This window comes from Panonychus citri, unplaced genomic scaffold, assembly GCF_014898815.1.
Source record: "Panonychus citri isolate SS breed McGregor unplaced genomic scaffold, ASM1489881v1 Contig00040, whole genome shotgun sequence".
Classification (NCBI taxonomy): Eukaryota; Metazoa; Arthropoda; class Arachnida; order Trombidiformes; family Tetranychidae; genus Panonychus; species Panonychus citri.
The window spans coordinates 518,001-538,691 of NW_026515445.1; the positions used below are offsets into that span (position 1 = coordinate 518,001).

The following is a 20,691-nucleotide window of genomic DNA, read 5'->3' on the forward strand; positions in this document are numbered from 1 at the left end:
TCTCTCTAATCGCTCTTGTACTTTGATGAATATCGAACATCATTCTCGTGAACTTTTTCTCTCTCTTTTTCTCTCTCTCTCTCTCTCCGTGGAATATGGTCTTCTCTTTAATCTTAACGGTTCTAAACCAAAACCTCTTTTTTTCTATTAATCTTGAGAACGATACATATTCCCTCTAAATCTAATTGCCATTTCTTATCAAATTAATTATACCTGTCAATTAATTCTTCATCTGTCTTTCCTGTTCTTTTCCATTGTAATTTGGCTATCAATATTTTCCAAACTCTTCTTCTTGTCTGTTCTCATTCAGTTCTGGTTAATTCTCTGCGAAATCTTAATCATCAATTGGATTATCTTCTTCTTCTTGATTATGATTGTTTTCTCTTGTTTCCTTTAAAGGGAGTTATCCCTTTTACTCTCCTTCTGTCTGTCTCCTTTTTTTCTCTCTCAAATTGATGCACAAAATCTTTAATTACCAATTTAATATTAATTCTCTTTGATCAAAAACCAACAACAATCCGACAAATAAACTGCAATAAATGAAAAAGAAAAAAAAATAAAATTAATTGATGTTACAAGAAACGATCCAAAAGGTGTTTGTATTCATTTGTTTCACTTAATTTTCCTCTCGCTATTTGGTGATTAAATAAAACGCGAAGTAATTAACTTGCTTTTCAGAATACTAATCAACAATTTCCAATTTTCTTTTCCTTTTCCAGTGATTCGACTTTTCCATGATTCCAATTGTAATGAACACCATGAGATTAGAAATTGACTTGATTATTTTCCGTTTTCTTTGTTTGTTGAGAAATTTAATTTCAAATTCACTTCAACAATCAACATGAAGATAATTTCTCGACAAATTAATGTTATACCAATTAGTTAATAGTAGTTGACTTGATTCGTTTAAATTCACTTTTCCAATATTCTTTTCCTTTCCTTTACTCATCGAATTGATTTACAATCATAATAACTTTTTCCTTTTAAATGTAAATTTGTATCTACGATGAATGGAACGGCTTCTTATCTACAGGTAGAAATATATTATTCATTTACTGCCGACTCTGGTTCGCTTGTTCCATGAGAAATTATCGGCATATGATTTTTTCTTTGGTTTCCTTGGTTCCGGTGGTTCATCAACAGTATAAAACCAAGTGTTTTTCTCGCAAAAAGCAATAGCTTCTTCTAGCGAATTGAACTTGAGAGATAAGTTTGAAATTGGATCACCTGTTGATGTCCATCCCATGAGTGGATTTTCCCATCTTTCTCTATTTTCAAAGTCTAAATTAGAGACAGAATAGAGATAATTAGCTGAGAGTAAACAAGATCAATTGAAATAATCTTTGAACAAACCTAATTTCCATGTATAAGTGTTCTTATTTCCTGATTGCATCGCGTTTTTTGCCTCTTTAAACACTCGAACTCTTCTTGTGGTTGTATGTTCTTCGGGCATTCCTGAAACCAGAGCAATATCCTGAGGTGAAACATCGGAATTTATGATTGAATCACGAGCGACTTGTTTTTCAAGACTTTCTTTGTGTAATATGAAATCGTTATCAATGGGAAAAACGTCGTTAACGGCTTTAAATTCCTTCCCAGCGACAGAAATCACTTGCTTTTTAGTTGTCAAAAATCGTCTATAGAAATAAAGAGAAACATCAAGTCAATTAAGTAAAAGGCCAATCCAATTAGAGCTGAAAATCATTTGAATAAAAACCTAAGAGTTGGAAGAGATGATGCTCTGAATAAAGTGGCAGCCATGTTGTGAATCAGGGTCAACCAAAGTAGAGAAACTGTAAAGAAAATGAAACAGAATTAAATAAATTTGAACATTAGAAATCAAGGTAATAGTGATGATGAATAATAACATTGTACATGATGAAAGGCCCAGAGATAATTCAGTCTCAAATTTACTCTATTTCTCGAATGAAAGTATAACGATAATCAAAGCTAAAACACTACCAAGGCCTGTAGAAACTAAACCAGATTATCAACAGAAAAAGTAATCGTAGACAATTAAACAAAACAATCAACAACAATGACAATCTGAAAGGAAAATTAAAACAGAAAAATAAAACTATCACATCTACAAGCTCTTTGTATTTCTTAACCTTCACATCTTTAATAAGACAATTTTCACTTACATGAAGCTCACAAGTAAAACGTTTTAATAGTTGAAACAATAATTCACATAAGGAAATTTCAATTAATAACAATTAAGTTGATTCAGTTGAGAAAAATAAACAAAAAAAACTGGCGAAGGACAAAACGTAACCAAGAGCAACCGAATTTCGATATATCGAAAATCTTTTCGATAGTAAATTTAATCGATTGAGAAAATTTTCTCGAAAAAAAGTTAATTTAATTCCAATTACTTTTCCAATCAAGATTAAATTAATTTCTCTCAATCGATAAACAATTAATTAAATTTAATGAATAAAATATGATTGATTTAGTTGATACTTTGCTTTTTCCTCAAGCGATCGATAAATTATCTTTGCTGTAATTACATCGGAGAAAATTGAATTTAATTGATTGTTTTCAATTTAATTATCGTCCATTTGATTGTAACACTTGTGATTTAGAAGAAAAATTAGAAATTCGATAAATTTAATTGTTTAGTATTCAATTATTTTCATTTGTTTATTCAAATAACTTTAGGGAATGAATTACAATTAAATCTTTCATGATAAGATGTTAATGTGAATTTAATTGTATCGCAATTTAGGTAATCATCATCTTAATTGCGATGATTAGAAGATAGAGAAAATATTTTCTCTTTTCTCGTGTTTCGGTTATTTCAAGAAAACAGGAAGCAATTAACGACTCTCGAGAATATTAACAATTCATTTAGATTGATTTCCTTTTCCGGTGGTTCGACTTTTCCATGAACAATTGGTTAATAATCGTTGAATTGTTTGAACATGGGAGAAGAAAGTTTCCTTCTCTCATGTTATCCTCTTGTTCAGCTTTGCTATCGAAAACCACCAAGGGAGCGAAATAACCGTAACCAATTTACCGCCTCCCTTGATATCCTCTTGTTCACCTTTAACTGGACCTGGAACTTTAACCTCTCCACCAACAGGAATTCCCGGAGGAGGAACAGGAACCGTTTTAACCTTCACCCCGACTCCTTTGCTATCGAAAAGCACCAAGGGAGCGAACAATACTTCCTCTTTATCATCATCTTCAGCCTCTTCTTCCATTTCATCTACCTCCTCATCGGCATCTTCTTCTCTCACCTCAGCTGCTGCCGCGGCCGCTGCGTGTTCGTCAATTTTATCTCTCACAGGAACAGAATATTCAGTCTCCTCCGTTACAGCGATTCCTCAGCCAACCATATTTTCCTCTTCTCTTTTTTGTCCAACTTATCCCTATTCTCCTGGACGGGGTGACCACTGGCCCGTCAACCCATTAGCGCCCGAAATTCACAATTTTTTACTTATTATTTTCTCTCTTCTTCTTCCACCTTTTTCGAAACAACAAACAAATTGTTCAACTTCCTTTTCCTTTTCCTCTTCTCATCTGATTTTATATTCTCTCTCTCCTTAATCATATTGTTAATCTTAATTCATCATAACCATCCACCAATTCAACATCAACAATCAACAGATTTCCTTCTGAAGATCAATGGAAACAAATCCAAGTGAACAACCAACGAAATCGATGGACAAAAGATGAATATAAGATTATAAGATTAACGATATGACGAATGGTTGACCCAAGACCGAAATCCCGAATCAAAAGAAACGGAAAAGGAAACAAAATTCAAAATCAAAATAATTTAACTAATTATCGATAATATTAAATATTAACCAGACCACCTGCCGACTCTGATTCGCTTGTTCCATGAGAAATTATCGGCATATGATTTTTTCTTTGGTTTCCTTGGTTCCGGTGGTTCATCAACGGAATATGACCAAACATTTTTCTCGCAAAAAGCAATAGCTTCTTCTAGGCAATTGAACTTGAGAGATAAGTTTGAAATTGGATCACCTGTTGATGTCCATCCCATGAGTGGATTTTCCCATCTTTCTCTGTTTTCAAAGTCTAAGTTAGAGACAGAATGAGATAATTAGCTGAGAGTAAACAAGATCATTTGAAATAATCTTTGAACAAACCTAATTTCCATGTATTCGTATTCTTGTTTCCTGATTGCATCGCGTTTTTTGCCTCTTTAAACACTCGAACTCTTCTTGTGGTTGTATGTTCTTCGGGCATTCCTGAAACCAGAGCAAAATCTTGAGGTGAAACATCAGAACTTGAATCAAGGTGAGATTGATCAACAGGTATGATTGGTAATTGGCGTGAATTGCAGGTGAATTGTTGATGACTCGATCCAGACTTTGCGATCTTAGCCAAAGTTGACCCAGAGGTGAAGGCTAATCGATGGAACATTTTCTCGAAATTAAATTAATCAAAACTACAGTTAATTACACAATTTAATCACTTAATTGTTAGCAAAGCTAAATCAAAGGTTCTTAACAAATTTAGAAACCATAGCAAACATATTTCGATACATTGATAATCTTTCCGATGGTAAATCTAATTGATTGAGAAAAATTTTTTCGAAAAAAAGAAAATTTAATTTAATTGATTGTTACAATTGGGATTTAGGAGAAAAATTAGAAATTTGATAAACTTAATTGTTCAATGTTCAATTATTTTTTCATTTGTTTATTCAAATAACTTTTAGGAATGAATTACAATTAAATCTTTCATGATAAGATGTTAATGTGAATTTAATTGTATCGCAATTCAATTAATTCAATAATAATCAAAATATTATAATAGTTAAGGATTAAAGTTAAATTATCAAGGGTAATAAAAAGGTTTAACAATAATCATTTGTTGTAATCAAGTTAATTTCATGTTATCTTGGTGATAATTAAGTTAATCAAGGTTGATCCTTATGCTCTTGATATACAACAACAATAATATAACTTTTGTTTGTCTCTCAAACAACAATTAACTAATTATTTTCTACTTTAATTGTCAACTATTACCTTGCCCACACCCAAAGTGATTTGAATTGTTACCCCATCACCAAACCATTTAAAGGGTCAATCTTATTTTTCTTTGATTTCTCCCCACTGACCATCGGGAATCCGTCGTAACCAAACAATTGATTTTGTTTAGATGGATAATATTGCCAAATAGGATCGCCTTTAATTGTAATCAAATCAATTGTTAATTAGTGAGTGAGAGAGAGAGAGAAGAAAGGTTGAATAGTTAAAGGGTTGACAATCAATGGATAATTAAATCAAATCATCTTACCTTTACTTTGAATTTGATTGGAAGGCCAATCAATTGGTAACTGGATTATCCTTGCATCGTTTTCATAAGGTCTTGAATTAACCTGAACATTGATTAACAGTTAATCACTAATCAATTAATTGTTATTCCAATGGGGGAGAAAATTAGTCTAATTAAACACAATTAACTTACCAAAGTAATTGCTCCAAGTAACCAAACAACAAACAGAATTAATGAAACGTTTCTTTGCATATTGATTGTTAACTGTTGATAATTAAATCTAAACACTTTAATCAACACTGAGGAAAAAAAGTTAATTTGATTGGACAATCAAATGAGAATCTCAATTGATCAACTTTCCTATTAATCTGATTTGAAGACTCTTCTGATCATCAATTTATATACACGAAAAATTGGTGGATCTTAATGAAGACTGATAAATGAATTAAATTATTCATTTTGAGTTAAACAATTACAATCAACGACAGTTAGTTAATCAACATCATCTTCATTACAATAATTAGAGGATAGAAAAAAAAATTTCATGATGTAAATTGGTTTAGTTAAGGTTTCATTTGATAGCAATTAATAAGTCATCTCACATTTTTATCAACAATTAATTCATAGGAAATTTGTCAATTGGCTCAAATTTTTTAATTAATTGGTTTCAATCAATTGAATTAAAAAAAAATGATTAATCAATTTTGTTGCCATTTATTTTGGTCAATCCATTTAATCAATGGATTTCACATGTAAGGGTTAAATCAGGTTATAACAAAATGAGTTAAATCATTTCAATTAATCAGATTGATTTTGTTTCCATTTTCATTTTATAGGTTAATTAACTAATCAACAGGTTGCTGGTTAAATCGGTGGGAGGAAGACTTAAGTGATACTATAATTATTGTCAATTATTAGTTGATGTGAGTTTCAAAAATAGACAATTCAAGTTGATTAAAAATTAAGGAAATTAATCTAATCTTGTTCAAGTGAAATAACATCAAGTAGTAAGGCTTTATCATGGGTTGATCTTGGTTCTAAATCAGTTTCCAATTCAACTGAATCAATGGATTTTGTTTCAATTGTTGTTATTGTCGCTTCGATTGAAGTTTCGTTAATTGATTCATCAGCTGTTGGAACTTTTTCCTCGGTTATTGAAAAAAGAGCTGAAGTTGATTTTTGAAGAGATGATCGAGTTGATGAAGATGCTTTTGTTTGTATTGTCATTTCCTCGGATGATGTTCGAGGCTGATTAGCTAATCCTAATTCCAAGCCAACTCTTTCTGATTCATCTAATCCCTGGAATCGAATGAAGGTAAATTGTGAATTAGCGAAAGCTGATCGTTCCCAGAGAGATGTAAATGTATCACCAAAATGACGTCGATATAAAGTTAATCCAATTACAATCAAGATAATTATTACAATGATTATAATCACACTAGTTACAGATGATGATGATGATTTGTTACCGACGAAATCAGAAATACGAATTGAAATAGATTTAAAAGGGAATCCAGGATCAAATTCGTGGTTAATTAGTTCATTGAATAAAGATTGCGCTCGATCGGCCAACTGACCAGTCAATTCTAATTCTGTGATAATCGTTTCGAGTGAATTGGTTGCTGGATTTCTTGACGAATATCCCAAAGTTCCTGGATATCGTTTTAGCCAAACTTTGTTGAGATAATTGTGAATCTTGGTTAGATCAGAATCATTAGGAATCTCACCCAATGTAATCAAAGCTCCACACAATGGACAACAGTGACCATCAGGTTGTATTGGATTTTTACAAGTTACTGGTTTACATTTAACTCTTTTGCACATCCAATTAACGAATTTTGTACTTCGATGTGAACAAGAACAACCATTACCAGTGTTACAATCAATCTGATTAGTGCCAATGGTTAAACTTTGATCAAACGGTATATCAAATAGGTAGCGACCTGTTTTCGATTTAACAAATGATTGAAATTCTTGATTATCTAATGGGATTCCGTTAATCTCTATTGATCCAACAAATAAATTAGGTAAGATTGAACTAACGGTGACTTGGAATGTCGATCCTTTTGGAAATACAACTCGATCTTGATCACATGGAACTCGGTCAACATGAGGAATTGGATTATTAATCCAGGCTCCATTAATTAAAGTTCCTGCCACTGATTGATTCCATCGATTGGGATCCATCCAGTCTCCGTAAACTAAATTAAACCTCCGGTCTATGTGATGAGAAAACAATTTGCTTAATTAGACGCATATGATATGTGATACAGAAAATTGAACAAAAATAGTCACCAGAATTAGATGAGAAGTGATTAAAATGATAATAGAAAAAGTCAGATGATAATTTAAAACGGAAATAAGAGATTTTCTATCACCTCTTAGATTCTCACGAGTTATTTAAGATATTATTGCTCATGGAAGTTGCTAATTAACAGGAATAAATAATAATCATTTCATGTGTTATCATCTAAACGTTTGATCAATCTGATTTTCTGTCATCACTTGTACCAATCAATCAATTTTCCTTTATCCATTTGTCTCTATTGAATCTTTGTTACCTAGTTTTCCTCTTAGACTATTGTAAAAGTGTCAAGAGTGTTAGAGGATCACAATGAATAGACAAGAAGAAACATAATTACAGAAATAATTAGCAATATACTTACCAACAGGTTGACAATTAGATATAATTGTATCATCAACTTGAGACAGATCAAAGTTATCATCTAGAATGATCTCTCCGTTATTAGGTAAAACCTTTGGAAAATAAAAACAAAAGAAAACAATCAATCATGAAGCAAGAGAAAAACAAATCACCAATAGACTTACAATTTGTTGATTTGGAAGCAATTTGTCAACATAAATGATTGACTGGTCAGGATAGATGATCCTATCCTTTGGACACAATTTACCATTCCAAAGCCATTGATTACTTTCATCACGATTAGAATCAAGATTCCAAATCTTAATCAACCCAATAGACCAACAAATAGGAAAACCTTTTCAGGAAGAAATGAAATTGAAATCAAGAAAACAATTAGAAAATGATTACTTGTAATTCACAGGTAACAATGAGAACAACAAGAAACAAGGTAATTAAGAGAGATACTGGTGAGTGATGAAGAGAAGATGATGATAAATATTATCAACAATTAACACAGAAGCCGAACAATTAATCATTGACAAGACAATTTGATAAGCAAGAAACAAAAAGAAACAAAGAAAAAAAAGAAAATGAAAAAAGAAAGAGAAAAAGAAAGAAACTTTTCTGCTGCCATCTGATTGAATGATCTTACATGATAGAGAGTAAACAATTAGAGTAACAATTGTGATTCGGTTTCTCATTGTTGATCTTAATTGTGATTAGGTTGAAAGGTCAATTACTGTTTGAAGAAAAGATGAACAATATCACAATTGATTTTCTCTTCTTTTACAATTACAATCTTTTAATTGTTGTTCACCATTTTCTTCACTTTCTCTCTCTTTCATTTGATTCCTTTTACATGTGTTACTTGTTATTGGAAACAAATTGTAAACCTCTGTAACTTGTCAATGTTTTAATTGTGGACAAACATTGACAATTCTAATTAATTGTGTGTCACCTAATCACTAATCGTGCATCTAGAGATGTCAAATTAATTGGTTAATCGGTTTAGATTACAACAGCAATTAAAGATGAAGTAGTTTTGGTTTTTTTGGATCAAAGTTACACTCGGATTACAACAAGAGGGATAATCACCAACAAGGAAAATCTCTCAATGGTAATTTTTTTTTCTTCTTTTTCTCTCAAATTTCTTCTTGTTTTAATTGTAACAATCAACTGATTCGCTACAATTAATATTTACCCATAAGTGACACTTTTCCTGTGAGAAAAGAATATTTAAATTCTATTCTAATTGATTTACTTAAATTGCCGCTTCTTCTCATCCGACATTTTGATTTTCTTTTTCTTTTTTGTTCTTTTCTCTTTTTGTCATCAGTTGACCTAATGAGTAATCTCATTGAAGAGGTTAATTCAAATTCTCTTAAATATTTACCGTTTCCACTAATTAATTAATCATTGATTAGTTTTCTCTAATCAACCTCGAGAATTGATAAAAAACTTTTGTTGTTATTGTTACGTTGTTATTAGGATTGTCATGTGAGAAGAATTAATTAATTGTTGTTGTTGTTCATCATTGATTAACTTGATTCTTTTTTTTGTTCTCCTTTCAGTTTTGATTTAATAATTTTACCTAATTGTTAATTAACAAATCAAGATGGTTACTTGGTTAGTTTGAAATCGATTTGATTACAATTTTCCTCCTTTTATTGTCCAATGGGTAAAAATTATTAATTTTCATTGTTTGATTGTCTTACTTTAGGATCAATTCTGCTAATTAACTCAACAAACTTATGATAATTACTAATTTTTCATGATAATCAACAACCTCCAACAACGAAACTATAATTAATTTACTAATAATTATTTTTATCTATTCTCTTTCTTTTTTAATTCTATTTCACTCTCTGGTTAATTCCCGTTAGTTATTGATAACAAAACCTCGTTGGAACAACAATCAGTCAAGTTAACATGAACGCACCGAAGACACAATTAAAACTCTGTTAATATGATCAACTGATTTGGATCCTGATTTTACCCATTGGACATCCAACAATTAGCTTCGATGATCAATCAACTCATCCAATTCACAAGAACGTGTTGATTGTTAGCTTTGACATTTCTACTTGTTCTTAATCAACTTTCAAACAATTTGGACGAAAACTTTTAATTCATTAATCATTTGTTTTTTAATTGTTCCAAATTTCTGATTCTCAAATCATCAAATTGATTGTTTCTTTCAGTGATCAATTTCTAGTCCAATGTTCATTGCCTTACAATTTACTAATTATAGATTTGATTAGGTTGTTGATTTGTTTCAAGAAACATCTCATGATTGATTTAAATTGTTTCAACAGAAAGAGGGAAATTAACAAGCAATTGATTAATTATTTAAAGGTAAAAGGTTGATTAAATCAGTTTAACTAATTAATCTAACCTTGATTTGATTAGGAAACTTTTCCCAAATGATTGTTATAAATAATCAATGTACGAGTTTATTAATTTATTTTCATTGTTTATTATTGATTAACTAACTAATCAAACTAATCAACTTACTTACCCGATAAAAAAACTAATACATTCCCAATTAGATCCTATGATCTTACCTGATTAACAAATTAACTTTCATATTTACCACTAACAATTAACTTTTATTTAATAATAATCGAACTAAATTAACCTTTCAATTCCGATTTAAAATTAATTATCTCATTATTGATAATTTAATTAATATAAGTAAATTAATCAATCCATGGCCAGATTAATTGTTATGAAATGAAACAATAAAAGTAAAACAATCAGTTATCAACTGATTGTTTGTTGATTGTCAACTCAATACATATTGTTTGTTGAACTGAATTTAGTTGATCATTTAATTAATAATAATAATAATAACAATTTAACATTGATTTAGTTGATTGCACACTAGGTAACTAAATCAATCTAATCAAGAAAGAGACGAAAAAAATGAAAACAGTTAATCACTTTTAATTAACACTCATTTGAAACTAAATTAACACGTTGATCAAATTTACTTCACTTGAATCAACTTAATTTCTTACAATTAACTTAATATACTTTCCCATGAGTTAATCATGATGATAAGATTTATTTTAATCATCATTGATCGGGATGATTGCCAATTAAAGTCAAATTAAAAATCTGATGACAATTAATCATTGTCGAGATTAAAATTGATTTAGTTTTATTAACTGACAATCTAAAATGAAAGGAAATTAGACCAAATTAGTTAAATCAACTAATCAGCATAATTAATTAATCTTCAAATCTACAGTTCTAATTGTTGATTGTTATTATTTACATTTATTAATTTAATTTCTCTCACCCTTGTTAGTTTGATTATTGATTTAGATGCCGGTTTTTGTTGATGATTAAATCTAATTATCCAAAACAATTATCAATCAAATGATACAAAAACAAAAGGGACCTCAAAGTGAGATTAATCAAATAATGAGACAATTTATTAGACAATCAATACAACAATTAACTGTATTACTAATATAAATATAAACATTCATAAATTATAACAAAGATAATTGTAATTATCAGAATAAACAAGATTCAATCAGCTGATTAGTATGAATCCTCTAAATCACAATTAATTTGCAGGTAAATTAATCAATAATTTTCCCATTTGACTAAATTTTTGATTAAACAAAATCAAATCAATTGATTAACTAAATTGGATAAACCTGAAAATTTGGAATGCAAACAATTCCCTTGATTTAATTGTAACAATTAATTTATATATATAAAAAAAGTGAAGGGTTAATAGTTGATTATCCTTGAGTTTGTTTATCACAATTAAAAATGATGATCAATCATCACTTTGTAATTAGCTAATTGTTGATTTGTTTCATGTTACAATTATCTTAATTATCTGACGGAAAAATTTCATTAAAACTTTTCAAATCAGTTAACATTATTGACTGAATGAGACAATCAAAAGTTAATTGTTGTCGATGAATTAATCTAATTACCAATCCTTAGATATAAACTTAAGTCTCAAAGAAATATTTAAATGAAAATAGAGTAACAATTAACTAATCATTTGACTTTAGATTGGTAATAATTAAAAAAACATTACTATTTATGGTGATTTAAGTTAATCAAGATTCTGATTAATACAAGAAACTATTTTTATCTTTATTGGGGAAATTAACAATTAACTAATTGTAAACAGTTAGCTCACCTTTGATTATTTCTAATCAATAGCTTAATTAGGTTAATATCAAATTAAAAGAAAGAAAAATTGATCAACAATTAAATCAACTTGTATGTTACTATTGGGAGAGATTCTAATTGTTGGTAATTGAATGAAATTTGAATTTGATTAATCAACTGATTTCTAATATTTAATAGTTCAAAAGTTAATTATTATTCAACATTTAATTGTAATTACAGATTAAAGGAAGAGAAAGAATCAATTAATTAGATTTAATTGTTGATTGGATTAGAAAACAAAAAGATCAACCAAATAAGATACAATTTGAATTAACTTAATTACCTAAACAGTTAATTGTAACAAGAGTATAAACCATAACAATTAATCTGATTGATTGATCAGTTGATTAAAAACAATTTGGACAAAAAGTGAGTTAAAACAATACAACAATTAATTAACTAAATTAACCAAGTTTATTTGATTGAGATTAAAAATGTATTGATCAAATTTAAGTTCAACAATTAACTTAATCATTTGAGTAACTAAATCTAAACTTTGATGATTAAAATTTTCCAAAGTTAATTGTTACAATTAATATCTTCATCTCTCTCTCTCTCTAAATTAGCAAATCAATTTCAATTAATTACATTGTAATTAAGATTAAACTGATTGCCGGTTGATTAAATTATTGTTTATGCGTAATCAAGTAATTTGGTTACCGATTAGGTCTAATTAGTTAATCACAATCAAAAAATATCGACGCATTAAAAGTGATTAATTAGCTAAATTGTGATAGAAAAGAAAATCATTTTTTATAGGATTTCTCTTTCTTCTCTTTCTTTTTCATCCTCATCATCTTCATCATCTTGATGAGATGAAAAGAAACAAAATCGAGTGTGTTTTTTGTCACAATTAGTTGATCATCAACAATTAACTTCTCGTATCTCGACAACATTGATTATCAATCATTGAAAAACCTTTGACAGTTTACAAGTTAATTGTTACCTCACTTTGTTTTTATCGACAATCAAATCAAGTTAATCAATTTGATCCCTGCTACTGTTAACAATTAATAAAATCCCTTCCTAAGCAATCAGTTAATTGTCTCAAAAATTCCTGATCAAAGTTTCACCACAATTAAACTTTACAACTTTACTTTTCTGTTTAATAATTAACCACCAATTAACAAAAGCTAATTATTAATCAGCCTAATCAATTTATAATTAAATAATTTATATAAGCGATTGAGATAAAATTAGTTTAATCATAACAATTTGATCCCAATGTAAATTAATTGAATGATCAATACTTATTAATTGATTGTAATCATCGATATGATGATCGCTATTAAATCAATTTCCGTTCATTTGATTTAATTGAAATAATGAATAAAAAAAACATTACAATTTATTGTTATCAACAGTTATTAAATTATTACAATTAACAACAATCAGTGGATTAAAGTTTTGATTTTCTCAGTGATTTTTTTATTCCTTAATTAATAACAATTGTTATATTATTAGTTTAATTGTCTTGGGAGTTGAAATTGATTGTACCACCAACACGGTTATGATTAAATTTAATCAAATTGAAGTTGATTTATGATTACAGTTAACTAATTGTTAACAATTTGAAGTAAGGTTGAAACACGAGAAACCTTTAATTGTTACGGTCATTTGGTTAATTGTGATGATTTTCATCCGGTTAATCAGGAAATTGTTAATTGGCTTCAAGTTTTTTTCCTATGAATTAAGTTAATTATTTCTTACTATTAACAATCAAATTTGATTGTTGTTGTAATATTATTTTACTAATCTGATTAAAAGTAAAAAAAAAACTAAATTAATCACAATTTGAATAGTTATTAATAAATTGTTGGTTCATTTTCAAGTACAACAATTGATCAGAATCAGTAAAAAAAAGTTGATTAGTTGATCAATCGACAATATTAAATTGGCTCCTCTGATATGCAAAATTAAGTTAATTGTTACAGTTAACTTTTGGATATACATGTAGTTTTTAATCATAGCAATTTCATACCTTTATTTTTTTAATTACAATTAAGTTATCAAACTGTCCTTCAAAGTAACTCCCATATTAATTGTTTACAATGAGCGCAATTATTTGGACACAATTATATTGTTAATTGTTTATAATTAAACAAAAGTGAGAACAAGATGATTAATATTAATAATTAATCAACGACAACAACGATTAATCGTAATCACTATTGATTGAATACAATTAAACTGAATCAGTTAAATATTAGATAAAAAATCAAAGGTTGGGGTGAAATTGATTGTAAGTCTAAAACAAATTATAACAATTAACTGATTGTTTTAAAGTGAAAATCAAAGAAAAACCAATATGGATAATCAAATTGGTCAAAATTGTTGACAATTAAAAGATGAAAACTTATTCGGATTTGATTTCAATTGTGAAAATTGATTAATAGCCTCAATGGTAATTAACTAATCAATGTAAATCTAAACAAAAAGGGGATGAAAATGATGATGATGATAACCATAATTTCATCATTGTTTTCATGTAAATTGTCAATTAAATAGAGAGAGAGAGAGAGAGAGAGAGAGAGAGAGAGAGAGAGAGAGAATGAGAGGGGCAGAGAAAGGAAAGTGAGAGATTGAGAGAAGATGACAAAACAGGAAGACAGATAAAAGACAGAGAAAAAAAATGGAAAAAGATATTAGACTAACACGTACCACGTGATTCTGTCAAAGAGCCAATACAATGACTTCGGGGAGAGAGAGAGAGAGAGAGATGATGAAAGAGAATCAAGTTAATCAACTGGGAATTCAATTGTCTTAGATTAACATTTACCGTGAACCAGTACAACAATAATCATCTTACTATTTAGTTAATTTGATTGTTTGTTTTCATCATAATCTCACTTTGTTCACATTGTGCCTTTGTCATCATCTCCCTCCCTCCCTCGGTCTCTCTCTCTCTCTCTCTCTCTCTCTATCCTTTTCTCTGTCTTTTAATGTTTCTCACACTACAAGTATATTTAATTTTTGAATTATTTCTCAACAATTTAGTTAACTAACAATTTCTGAAGTACAGTTACTTTTGTTTTCAGTTACATCTTTAAATTGCTCTTACTTTTTCTCTCTCTCACTCTCTTTCTCTCTCTCTCTGGCCATCCTCCAATAAGTTAATTAACTTAATATTATTATCGACAATTAAACTAATCATCATAATAATATTAAACATCCAAGTGTATTCATCCAATTGGTGTTGATGTTATTGCTAATAGACACCAATCCAATCAATTAGTTGCAATTTAATTTGTATTATTATTTCTTGAATCCTTTTTGTTTGATCAAATTGCTTAATTGTTTCTCCAATAACAACAATCAATCATTTAAACAAATATTTAAATTTCAATCAATCAACAAACGATTACCGGTGACCATTGACCATCGAGTGAAAAGATCAAAACAATTTAAATTGTTAACAACGGCGTCAACAACGATTACAAAATTAATTACGTCAACGACGTTCACGGAAAGGGAAAAAGTAACCAGGATAAAGTACGGATAGACCAATTAACTAATTGTTACTCGTGAGTCTGATCAATTGAATAGACTTACAATCCAATATGATTATGGATATGATTCAGAAACAATTAACCAACTCTACTGGCGATGGTATTGATTATGGTCTCAATAGTTTCGGTATGATTAACGTGATTAACTCTGCTGGTGACAATCCAATTGCGAGCAATCAAACGAGTGTAATTCATTCAGTTAATCATCAAGGTGGATCGACCAGTAACTTGGACATTACCTGGGATGAGATTTTCCTTCAAACGCTGGACAATGAACCTTTTTTTGATGATTACCTGGATAAGGAACCGAGTTTATCTCGTCTCGATTTGACTGGTTATCCATATGATGACCCATTGGCCGCTTCATCTTCATCCTCATTGACCTCTTCCTCTTCACCTTCATCTTCATCTTACTCTGATTGTCATTCACCTTTAGCCTCTGGACTCATGGCTTCTCATTGTGGTGATGATGAATTCAACATGGGTTCAGGTGATTATTTGGCCTTGGATGATGATCGGGATCTTGTTGTGCTTGGGGTTGACCTGGAAAACCTTTCGAGAGCCTTTGGTCGAGGTGATAATTTGTATTGTGACCATAATCATCATCACCCTGATGCTAATTGTAACTTTACTTCAACCACACCAATTAATAGTAATCATATTAATTTTGGTAATAGTAATCTTTACAATCATCATGTATACACAATTAACAATGAAAATCATGGTCAAGGATCAATGGACTGTTCAAATTACACTTTGGTTAATGGTTATTGTAATAGTGATCAAAGCAACACTAATCATGTATCACAATCAATTTACAATCCACCGATGATCAATGATAATCATCATTATCCAATTAATGGTAATACAATTAATTCCGATAGTTCCAATGATACTCATTTGTTGACTTCCGCATCAACAACAACTTACCAAGAATTATCAACCCCCCTGCCAATTGGTAAGAGAAGAGTCGACGAGCAATTAGTTAATTGTCGCACTAGAAATGGACCAAGAGTGATCACTGGGACTTTACCACCAGTTTCCAGTATAATGTACGCACATGCGGTGGCCACTAATCAATTGATTAATTCAAGTGAGTTAATCAAACACCAAGAACCTCAATCAGCACAAACTGTAACTGTCCTTGGTAAAGGTTCAGTTGTCCGATCAGGATCTCAGCCCATCTCATCAGTGCCCAGTAAGAGAGGTCAAGGACGTCGGGGTCGAGCCTCCAACTCATACTCATCTTCATCTTCATCACTTTCCTCTTCACCATCTTCTTCACTCTCATCATCCTCACCTTTATCATCTTCAACTGCATCTTTAACCCCACACATCTCAATTGCCACCACTGGTGTAATTACCCCTCCACGGACAAGCACCACCGCTGCCGCTTCCAACGGGAATGACAACTCGTCGGACGAAAAAATTTATGTCTGTACTTATGAAGGTTGCGACAAAAAGTACTCAAAATCATCTCACCTTAAAACCCACCATCGTCGGCACACCGGCGAGAAACCGTTCGTATGTAAATGGCCAAAGTGTAACTGGAAATTCAGCCGATCGGATGAGCTCTCTCGACATGGAAGGTCTCACACAGGTCACAAACCTTACGCTTGTGGTATATGTCAACGTCGATTCTCAAGGTCAGACCATTTAACGAAACATCTGAAGACCCATTGGAAAGATTTTCCCGAAGAGGTGAGTCGATATCAAATGGTACCTCAACGGAAGGGTCGATGTGGACGCCGACCGGCCAATGCTGCGGTCACTGCGGCAGCATCGGCAACAGCAGCAGCTAATTCACCACCTTCGGGAACAATTATTCAAGAAAATGGTAACAATTCAAACGATGGACAATCAATTAACTCAACGAATAATTTTACCGCTACTTCGCAGGCCACTTCAGTTGTTGTCGGGCCGATGGGCCATGGGTCAGTCAGTTCCAATATCGGTGATAATTATCAAAGAGTTATCATTAAAAATGAACCAAAATGTCACCAAGACGAGAAATCTTGTTGACTTTAATTACAATTAACTTTATTTCTTCAATTGCTGGAATCAATTGAAATTTTTGCCAAACATTTACCTTCACAATCAATCAGCCAAAATCACAATTAACTTAAATCAATTTCTGTGTATCAATTTGTCTCACACTCTCTTTATGTAAATCAAACTGTTCCGTTGATTAATTTTAATTATTTCCTTAATTATCATCACAATACATTTTTTTATACATTCATTTTCTCAATCTCACTAATTGTTATCACTTCGTGATAGATTATTAAGTGACTACATCTTAATTGTAATAGTTAATTGTTGATTGTTTACTCTCTCTCTCTCTCTCTCCATTTTTTTTCCATTAATTAATCAAGAAACAAATTAATTACGATGTCAAAGTTAATCAACAACCACCTGCAATCACGTTGACTTAATAATTGAAATTGTCGATTCATAATCAACTTGATTAGCCCAACAATTAACTCACCAACAAATTAATCAAAAATTTCAAATTATCGCCAATATTTAATTCCTAATTTTAATGAGAGATAGAGAGTTAAATTAATCACTACAATTAACGTTTCTTTTTTATTTGTATCAATGTTTTTTTTTTGTTTTACCAAATCATGATTAATGTTGATTAGTTGATATTTTTTTTTGTTCCCACTAATCACTAATTAACACAGTTTAATTAGTTGATTGATTAATCATGATTATTCATTGATTATCCTTTGCCTTTTTCCTATTTGTTGTCATCATTTGTTTTAATTGCTAACCAGGATTAGATGAATCGAGAAATTGATTTGGTGAAAAAAAGACAAACAATTGACTAAATTGTAATCACAATCAACCCCAAGGTTCATTGATTACAATTAATCTACTATTATTTTCTGTTCAAGTTTTATCAATCATTTCAAATCAATTGATTAACTCTCTCAACAATTAACCAACTGCTCTCTGTTTTTTTTATTCAATGAAATAATTTAATTCAATTATAACAATTATCTTTATACTGGAAATTAAATTTTTGTACTCAAGTGAAACCTTTTGCCTTTAATTGCCAATCAACATGAGACATTTAAATTATCATTATCAATAACAAAATTGAGAAATCACTGATCAACAATTAACAGCGATGATCAGAAAACTTTTCAACCTAAGTAATTAAAAACTAGACCAGATTACAATTCGCAGAGAATCAAATTGTGATTAGTTAAACGATTCATGATCAGGTTAACTGACAATTTCAACATTCTAATCAAAATTTAACTCGCAACGAACAACAATCCAAGTTTAATTACGATTTAATTGTCATTGTTGATTCTCCAATTTTTGTGATCGATTTTGATAATCAGTCATACACTTTTTGAACGAAGCAACTTGTTGCTTACAAGCCCTCCAGTCTTTTGTCTCAAAGATACATTCCTAATTAGAAGAAGAAGATTAAAATCACAATTAGAATTGTCAGCTAATCATAAACAATTAACTTCTCACCTGAACATCAAAATGTAATTGTAAACATCCAGTTCTTTTGATGGCTAATGTAACTGGATCATCTTCTTCCTCCTCGGCCTCCTTTCTTTCAATGGCTGGATCTTTCTTGAAGTGATTTGACATTGGAACAATTAGTAATAATAGAGAATCAAAAAAGAAAAGAATAATTAATTAATTGGTTGTTACAATTAAAGAAAAACAAATGAAAGAAAATTCTAGTTACTCGATGATCCGTTTGTTTACATTTTCTACCATATGAGTTGACACCACGTGAGAGTTTTTTTTTTGTTTCTTGTTTTGGTTTTAAACTGAATTTCTGTTAATTGTGATTCCATTGATTTTCTAATTAATCATGTCACCTCCACCCACTCGGGAAGATCGATTAAAATGTTACAGTGCTAGAGACAATTACTGGAAGTGTAAGGATTCCAATGATTTTATTGATGATCCAAATAAGAAAATTAATTGTGATGATTTGAGAAAAATTTTCACTGATTCTTGTCCAAAGGTTTGGGTGAGTTTCTTTTTACTTTGTTTACCATTTTCACTGATTAACTGTTAATTATTTTCTTTTTCTTTCAATTTACAATTCAACTCATCTGATTGTCCTTTTTTTCCTCTCTCTTTCTCTCTTTCATCATTTAGGTTTTTCACTTTGATCGTAAATATAATTACGAGAAATTCAAAATTGAAGAAGCCAAGGAAAATCAAAGGAATTTGAATAAATGATCAAACCATAACAATCTAGAGGAAATTAACATTATTTAGATTGATTTAAATACACATTGGACCTTAGATGATGATATTAAAATGTACACAAAGATTAATTTACAAAAGGACTTACCTTAAATCACTTAAATCAACTTAAATTTAAATTGTTCAATCATCTTGTCAATTTGGTTTCAGTTAGTTAATAACAAATTGCTTCTTATAAAATGGTCAAAATGTGTATCACCCTAATGGATTACAATTGTATTGATTAATTACAGACCAATTTATCCAAGAACCTTTATTGTTAACCTTAAATTGTTTTGTCAACAATCAACAATTGAGTAAATACAATTATAGAAAAAGAAATTCAAAAGAAGCGGTTAAATTGTAAGAGTATCGATATTGATTGTAAGTGAATCTTGGATCGGATATTTTTTGCTCAATTCCAAATGTTGACAATTAAATTGAAGAGATTTTTTTTTCTTGATGATAATTACAGGTGATTGGGTTGTTAATTGTTTGTAAATTATGAATCGTTTAGAAAATGAGCCTTTCCTTAGTGAATTATCGAACATGTTCAACATCGCTCGTAACAATGGTAATTCTGTTTACATCACAATGAAAAGATATTCGGGAGTGGATAAGCCTAAAAGCCACGCCAACAAAACCGCCGCCAGTAATAAGGATGAGGGATCTTCTTCAACTGGTGATCATCTGTGTCTTGTTCGTGCAAAAATTGGTAAAAAAAAGATAAGTACAGTTATCCATTCAAAGGATATTAATAAATTCCAATTGGCTTATTCTAATCTATTGAAAGGAAACCTTTATGGAATGCAAAAGAAAAAGTAATCCACTCTACCTTGATAACTACCA

The 20,691-nt window shown here is 30.1% G+C and overlaps 6 protein-coding genes and 1 long non-coding RNA gene across 12 annotated transcripts; 3 read left to right on the forward strand and 4 right to left on the reverse strand.

Annotated features, from left to right (window-relative positions):
• Positions 1–911: 911 nt before the first annotated feature.
• LOC128397825 (NADH dehydrogenase [ubiquinone] iron-sulfur protein 4, mitochondrial-like) lies at positions 912–2,296 on the reverse strand. Of its 2 annotated transcripts, none has more exons than XM_053358585.1 (4): positions 2,145–2,296; positions 1,718–1,793; positions 1,354–1,637; positions 912–1,281 (listed from the first exon to the last, which is right to left on the reverse strand). In XM_053358585.1, the coding sequence occupies exons 2-4, from the start codon at positions 1,759–1,761 to the stop codon at positions 1,049–1,051; spliced, it is 561 nt and encodes a 186-aa protein (XP_053214560.1). In that variant the 5' UTR covers positions 1,762–1,793; positions 2,145–2,296; the 3' UTR covers positions 912–1,048. The 2 variants fall into 2 exon arrangements, with proteins under 2 accessions (XP_053214560.1, XP_053214561.1); XM_053358586.1 differs by lacking the exon at positions 2,145–2,296 and adding an exon at positions 1,869–2,049.
• Positions 2,297–3,767: 1,471 nt separating this feature from the next.
• LOC128397827 (NADH dehydrogenase [ubiquinone] iron-sulfur protein 4, mitochondrial-like) lies at positions 3,768–4,516 on the reverse strand. The gene is made up of 2 exons (XM_053358587.1): positions 4,122–4,516; positions 3,768–4,050 (listed from the first exon to the last, which is right to left on the reverse strand). Exons 1-2 carry the CDS (start codon positions 4,396–4,398, stop codon positions 3,812–3,814), a joined length of 516 nt encoding a protein of 171 aa, XP_053214562.1. The 5' UTR covers positions 4,399–4,516; the 3' UTR covers positions 3,768–3,811.
• A 200-nt stretch (positions 4,517–4,716) lies between these two features.
• LOC128397818 (protein amnionless-like) lies at positions 4,717–9,120 on the reverse strand. Of its 5 annotated transcripts, none has more exons than XM_053358574.1 (6): positions 9,102–9,120; positions 8,086–8,255; positions 7,923–8,013; positions 5,449–7,475; positions 5,278–5,359; positions 4,717–5,166 (listed from the first exon to the last, which is right to left on the reverse strand). In XM_053358574.1, exons 1-4 carry the CDS (start codon positions 9,103–9,105, stop codon positions 6,232–6,234), a joined length of 1,509 nt encoding a protein of 502 aa, XP_053214549.1. In that variant the 5' UTR covers positions 9,106–9,120; the 3' UTR covers positions 4,717–5,166; positions 5,278–5,359; positions 5,449–6,231. The 5 variants fall into 5 exon arrangements, with proteins under 5 accessions (XP_053214549.1, XP_053214548.1, XP_053214552.1 ...); XM_053358573.1 differs by lacking the exon at positions 9,102–9,120 and adding an exon at positions 8,553–8,691; XM_053358577.1 differs by lacking the exons at positions 8,086–8,255; positions 9,102–9,120 and adding an exon at positions 7,650–7,834.
• Positions 8,619–10,694, forward strand: LOC128397828 (uncharacterized). The gene is made up of 2 exons (XR_008327013.1): positions 8,619–9,017; positions 9,784–10,694. It is a non-coding gene; the product is annotated as an uncharacterized LOC128397828 (long non-coding RNA).
• A 4,019-nt stretch (positions 10,695–14,713) lies between these two features.
• Positions 14,714–17,854, forward strand: LOC128397839 (Krueppel-like factor luna). Its single transcript, XM_053358602.1, has one exon. The coding sequence runs from the start codon at positions 15,664–15,666 to the stop codon at positions 17,632–17,634; it is 1,971 nt and encodes a 656-aa protein (XP_053214577.1). The 5' UTR covers positions 14,714–15,663; the 3' UTR covers positions 17,635–17,854.
• Positions 17,855–18,632: 778 nt separating this feature from the next.
• On the reverse strand, positions 18,633–19,415 carry LOC128397847 (cytochrome c oxidase assembly factor 4 homolog, mitochondrial-like). Its single transcript, XM_053358610.1, has 2 exons — positions 19,108–19,415; positions 18,633–19,038 (listed from the first exon to the last, which is right to left on the reverse strand). Exons 1-2 carry the CDS (start codon positions 19,228–19,230, stop codon positions 18,925–18,927), a joined length of 237 nt encoding a protein of 78 aa, XP_053214585.1. The 5' UTR covers positions 19,231–19,415; the 3' UTR covers positions 18,633–18,924.
• Positions 19,416–20,346: 931 nt separating this feature from the next.
• Positions 20,347–20,667, forward strand: LOC128397899 (signal recognition particle 14 kDa protein-like). The gene has a single exon (XM_053358672.1). It carries the CDS (start codon positions 20,347–20,349, stop codon positions 20,665–20,667), a length of 321 nt encoding a protein of 106 aa, XP_053214647.1.
• Positions 20,668–20,691: the final 24 nt, after the last annotated feature.

Excerpts from the sequence above, each read along its gene's own strand:
- LOC128397825 (XM_053358585.1), bottom strand. The coding sequence starts at position 1,761 with ATGGCTGCCACTTTATTCAGAGCATCATCTCTTCCAACTCTTAG. Across the intron at positions 1,638-1,717 it reads TCATCTCTTCCAACTCTTAG|ACGATTTTTGACAACTAAAA; the intron begins GTTTTTATTCAA and ends TTATTTCTATAG. Across the intron at positions 1,282-1,353 it reads CACTTATACATGGAAATTAG|ACTTTGAAAATAGAGAAAGA; the intron begins GTTTGTTCAAAG and ends TCTCTAATTTAG.
- LOC128397827 (XM_053358587.1), bottom strand. The coding sequence starts at position 4,398 with ATGTTCCATCGATTAGCCTTCACCTCTGGGTCAACTTTGGCTAAGATC. Across the intron at positions 4,051-4,121 it reads TACGAATACATGGAAATTAG|ACTTTGAAAACAGAGAAAGA; the intron begins GTTTGTTCAAAG and ends TCTCTAACTTAG.
- LOC128397818 (XM_053358573.1), bottom strand. The coding sequence starts at position 8,601 with ATGAGAAACCGAATCACAATTGTTACTCTAATTGTTTACTCTCTATCA. Across the intron at positions 8,256-8,552 it reads AATTGTTTACTCTCTATCAT|GTTTTCCTATTTGTTGGTCT; the intron begins GTAAGATCATTC and ends CTTCCTGAAAAG. Across the intron at positions 8,014-8,085 it reads TGCTTCCAAATCAACAAATT|GTTTTACCTAATAACGGAGA; the intron begins GTAAGTCTATTG and ends TATTTTCCAAAG.
- LOC128397839 (XM_053358602.1), top strand. The coding sequence starts at position 15,664 with ATGATTATGGATATGATTCAGAAACAATTAACCAACTCTACTGGCGAT.
- LOC128397847 (XM_053358610.1), bottom strand. The coding sequence starts at position 19,230 with ATGTCAAATCACTTCAAGAAAGATCCAGCCATTGAAAGAAAGGAGGCC. Across the intron at positions 19,039-19,107 it reads AATTACATTTTGATGTTCAG|GAATGTATCTTTGAGACAAA; the intron begins GTGAGAAGTTAA and ends TCTTCTAATTAG.
- LOC128397899 (XM_053358672.1), top strand. The coding sequence starts at position 20,347 with ATGAATCGTTTAGAAAATGAGCCTTTCCTTAGTGAATTATCGAACATG.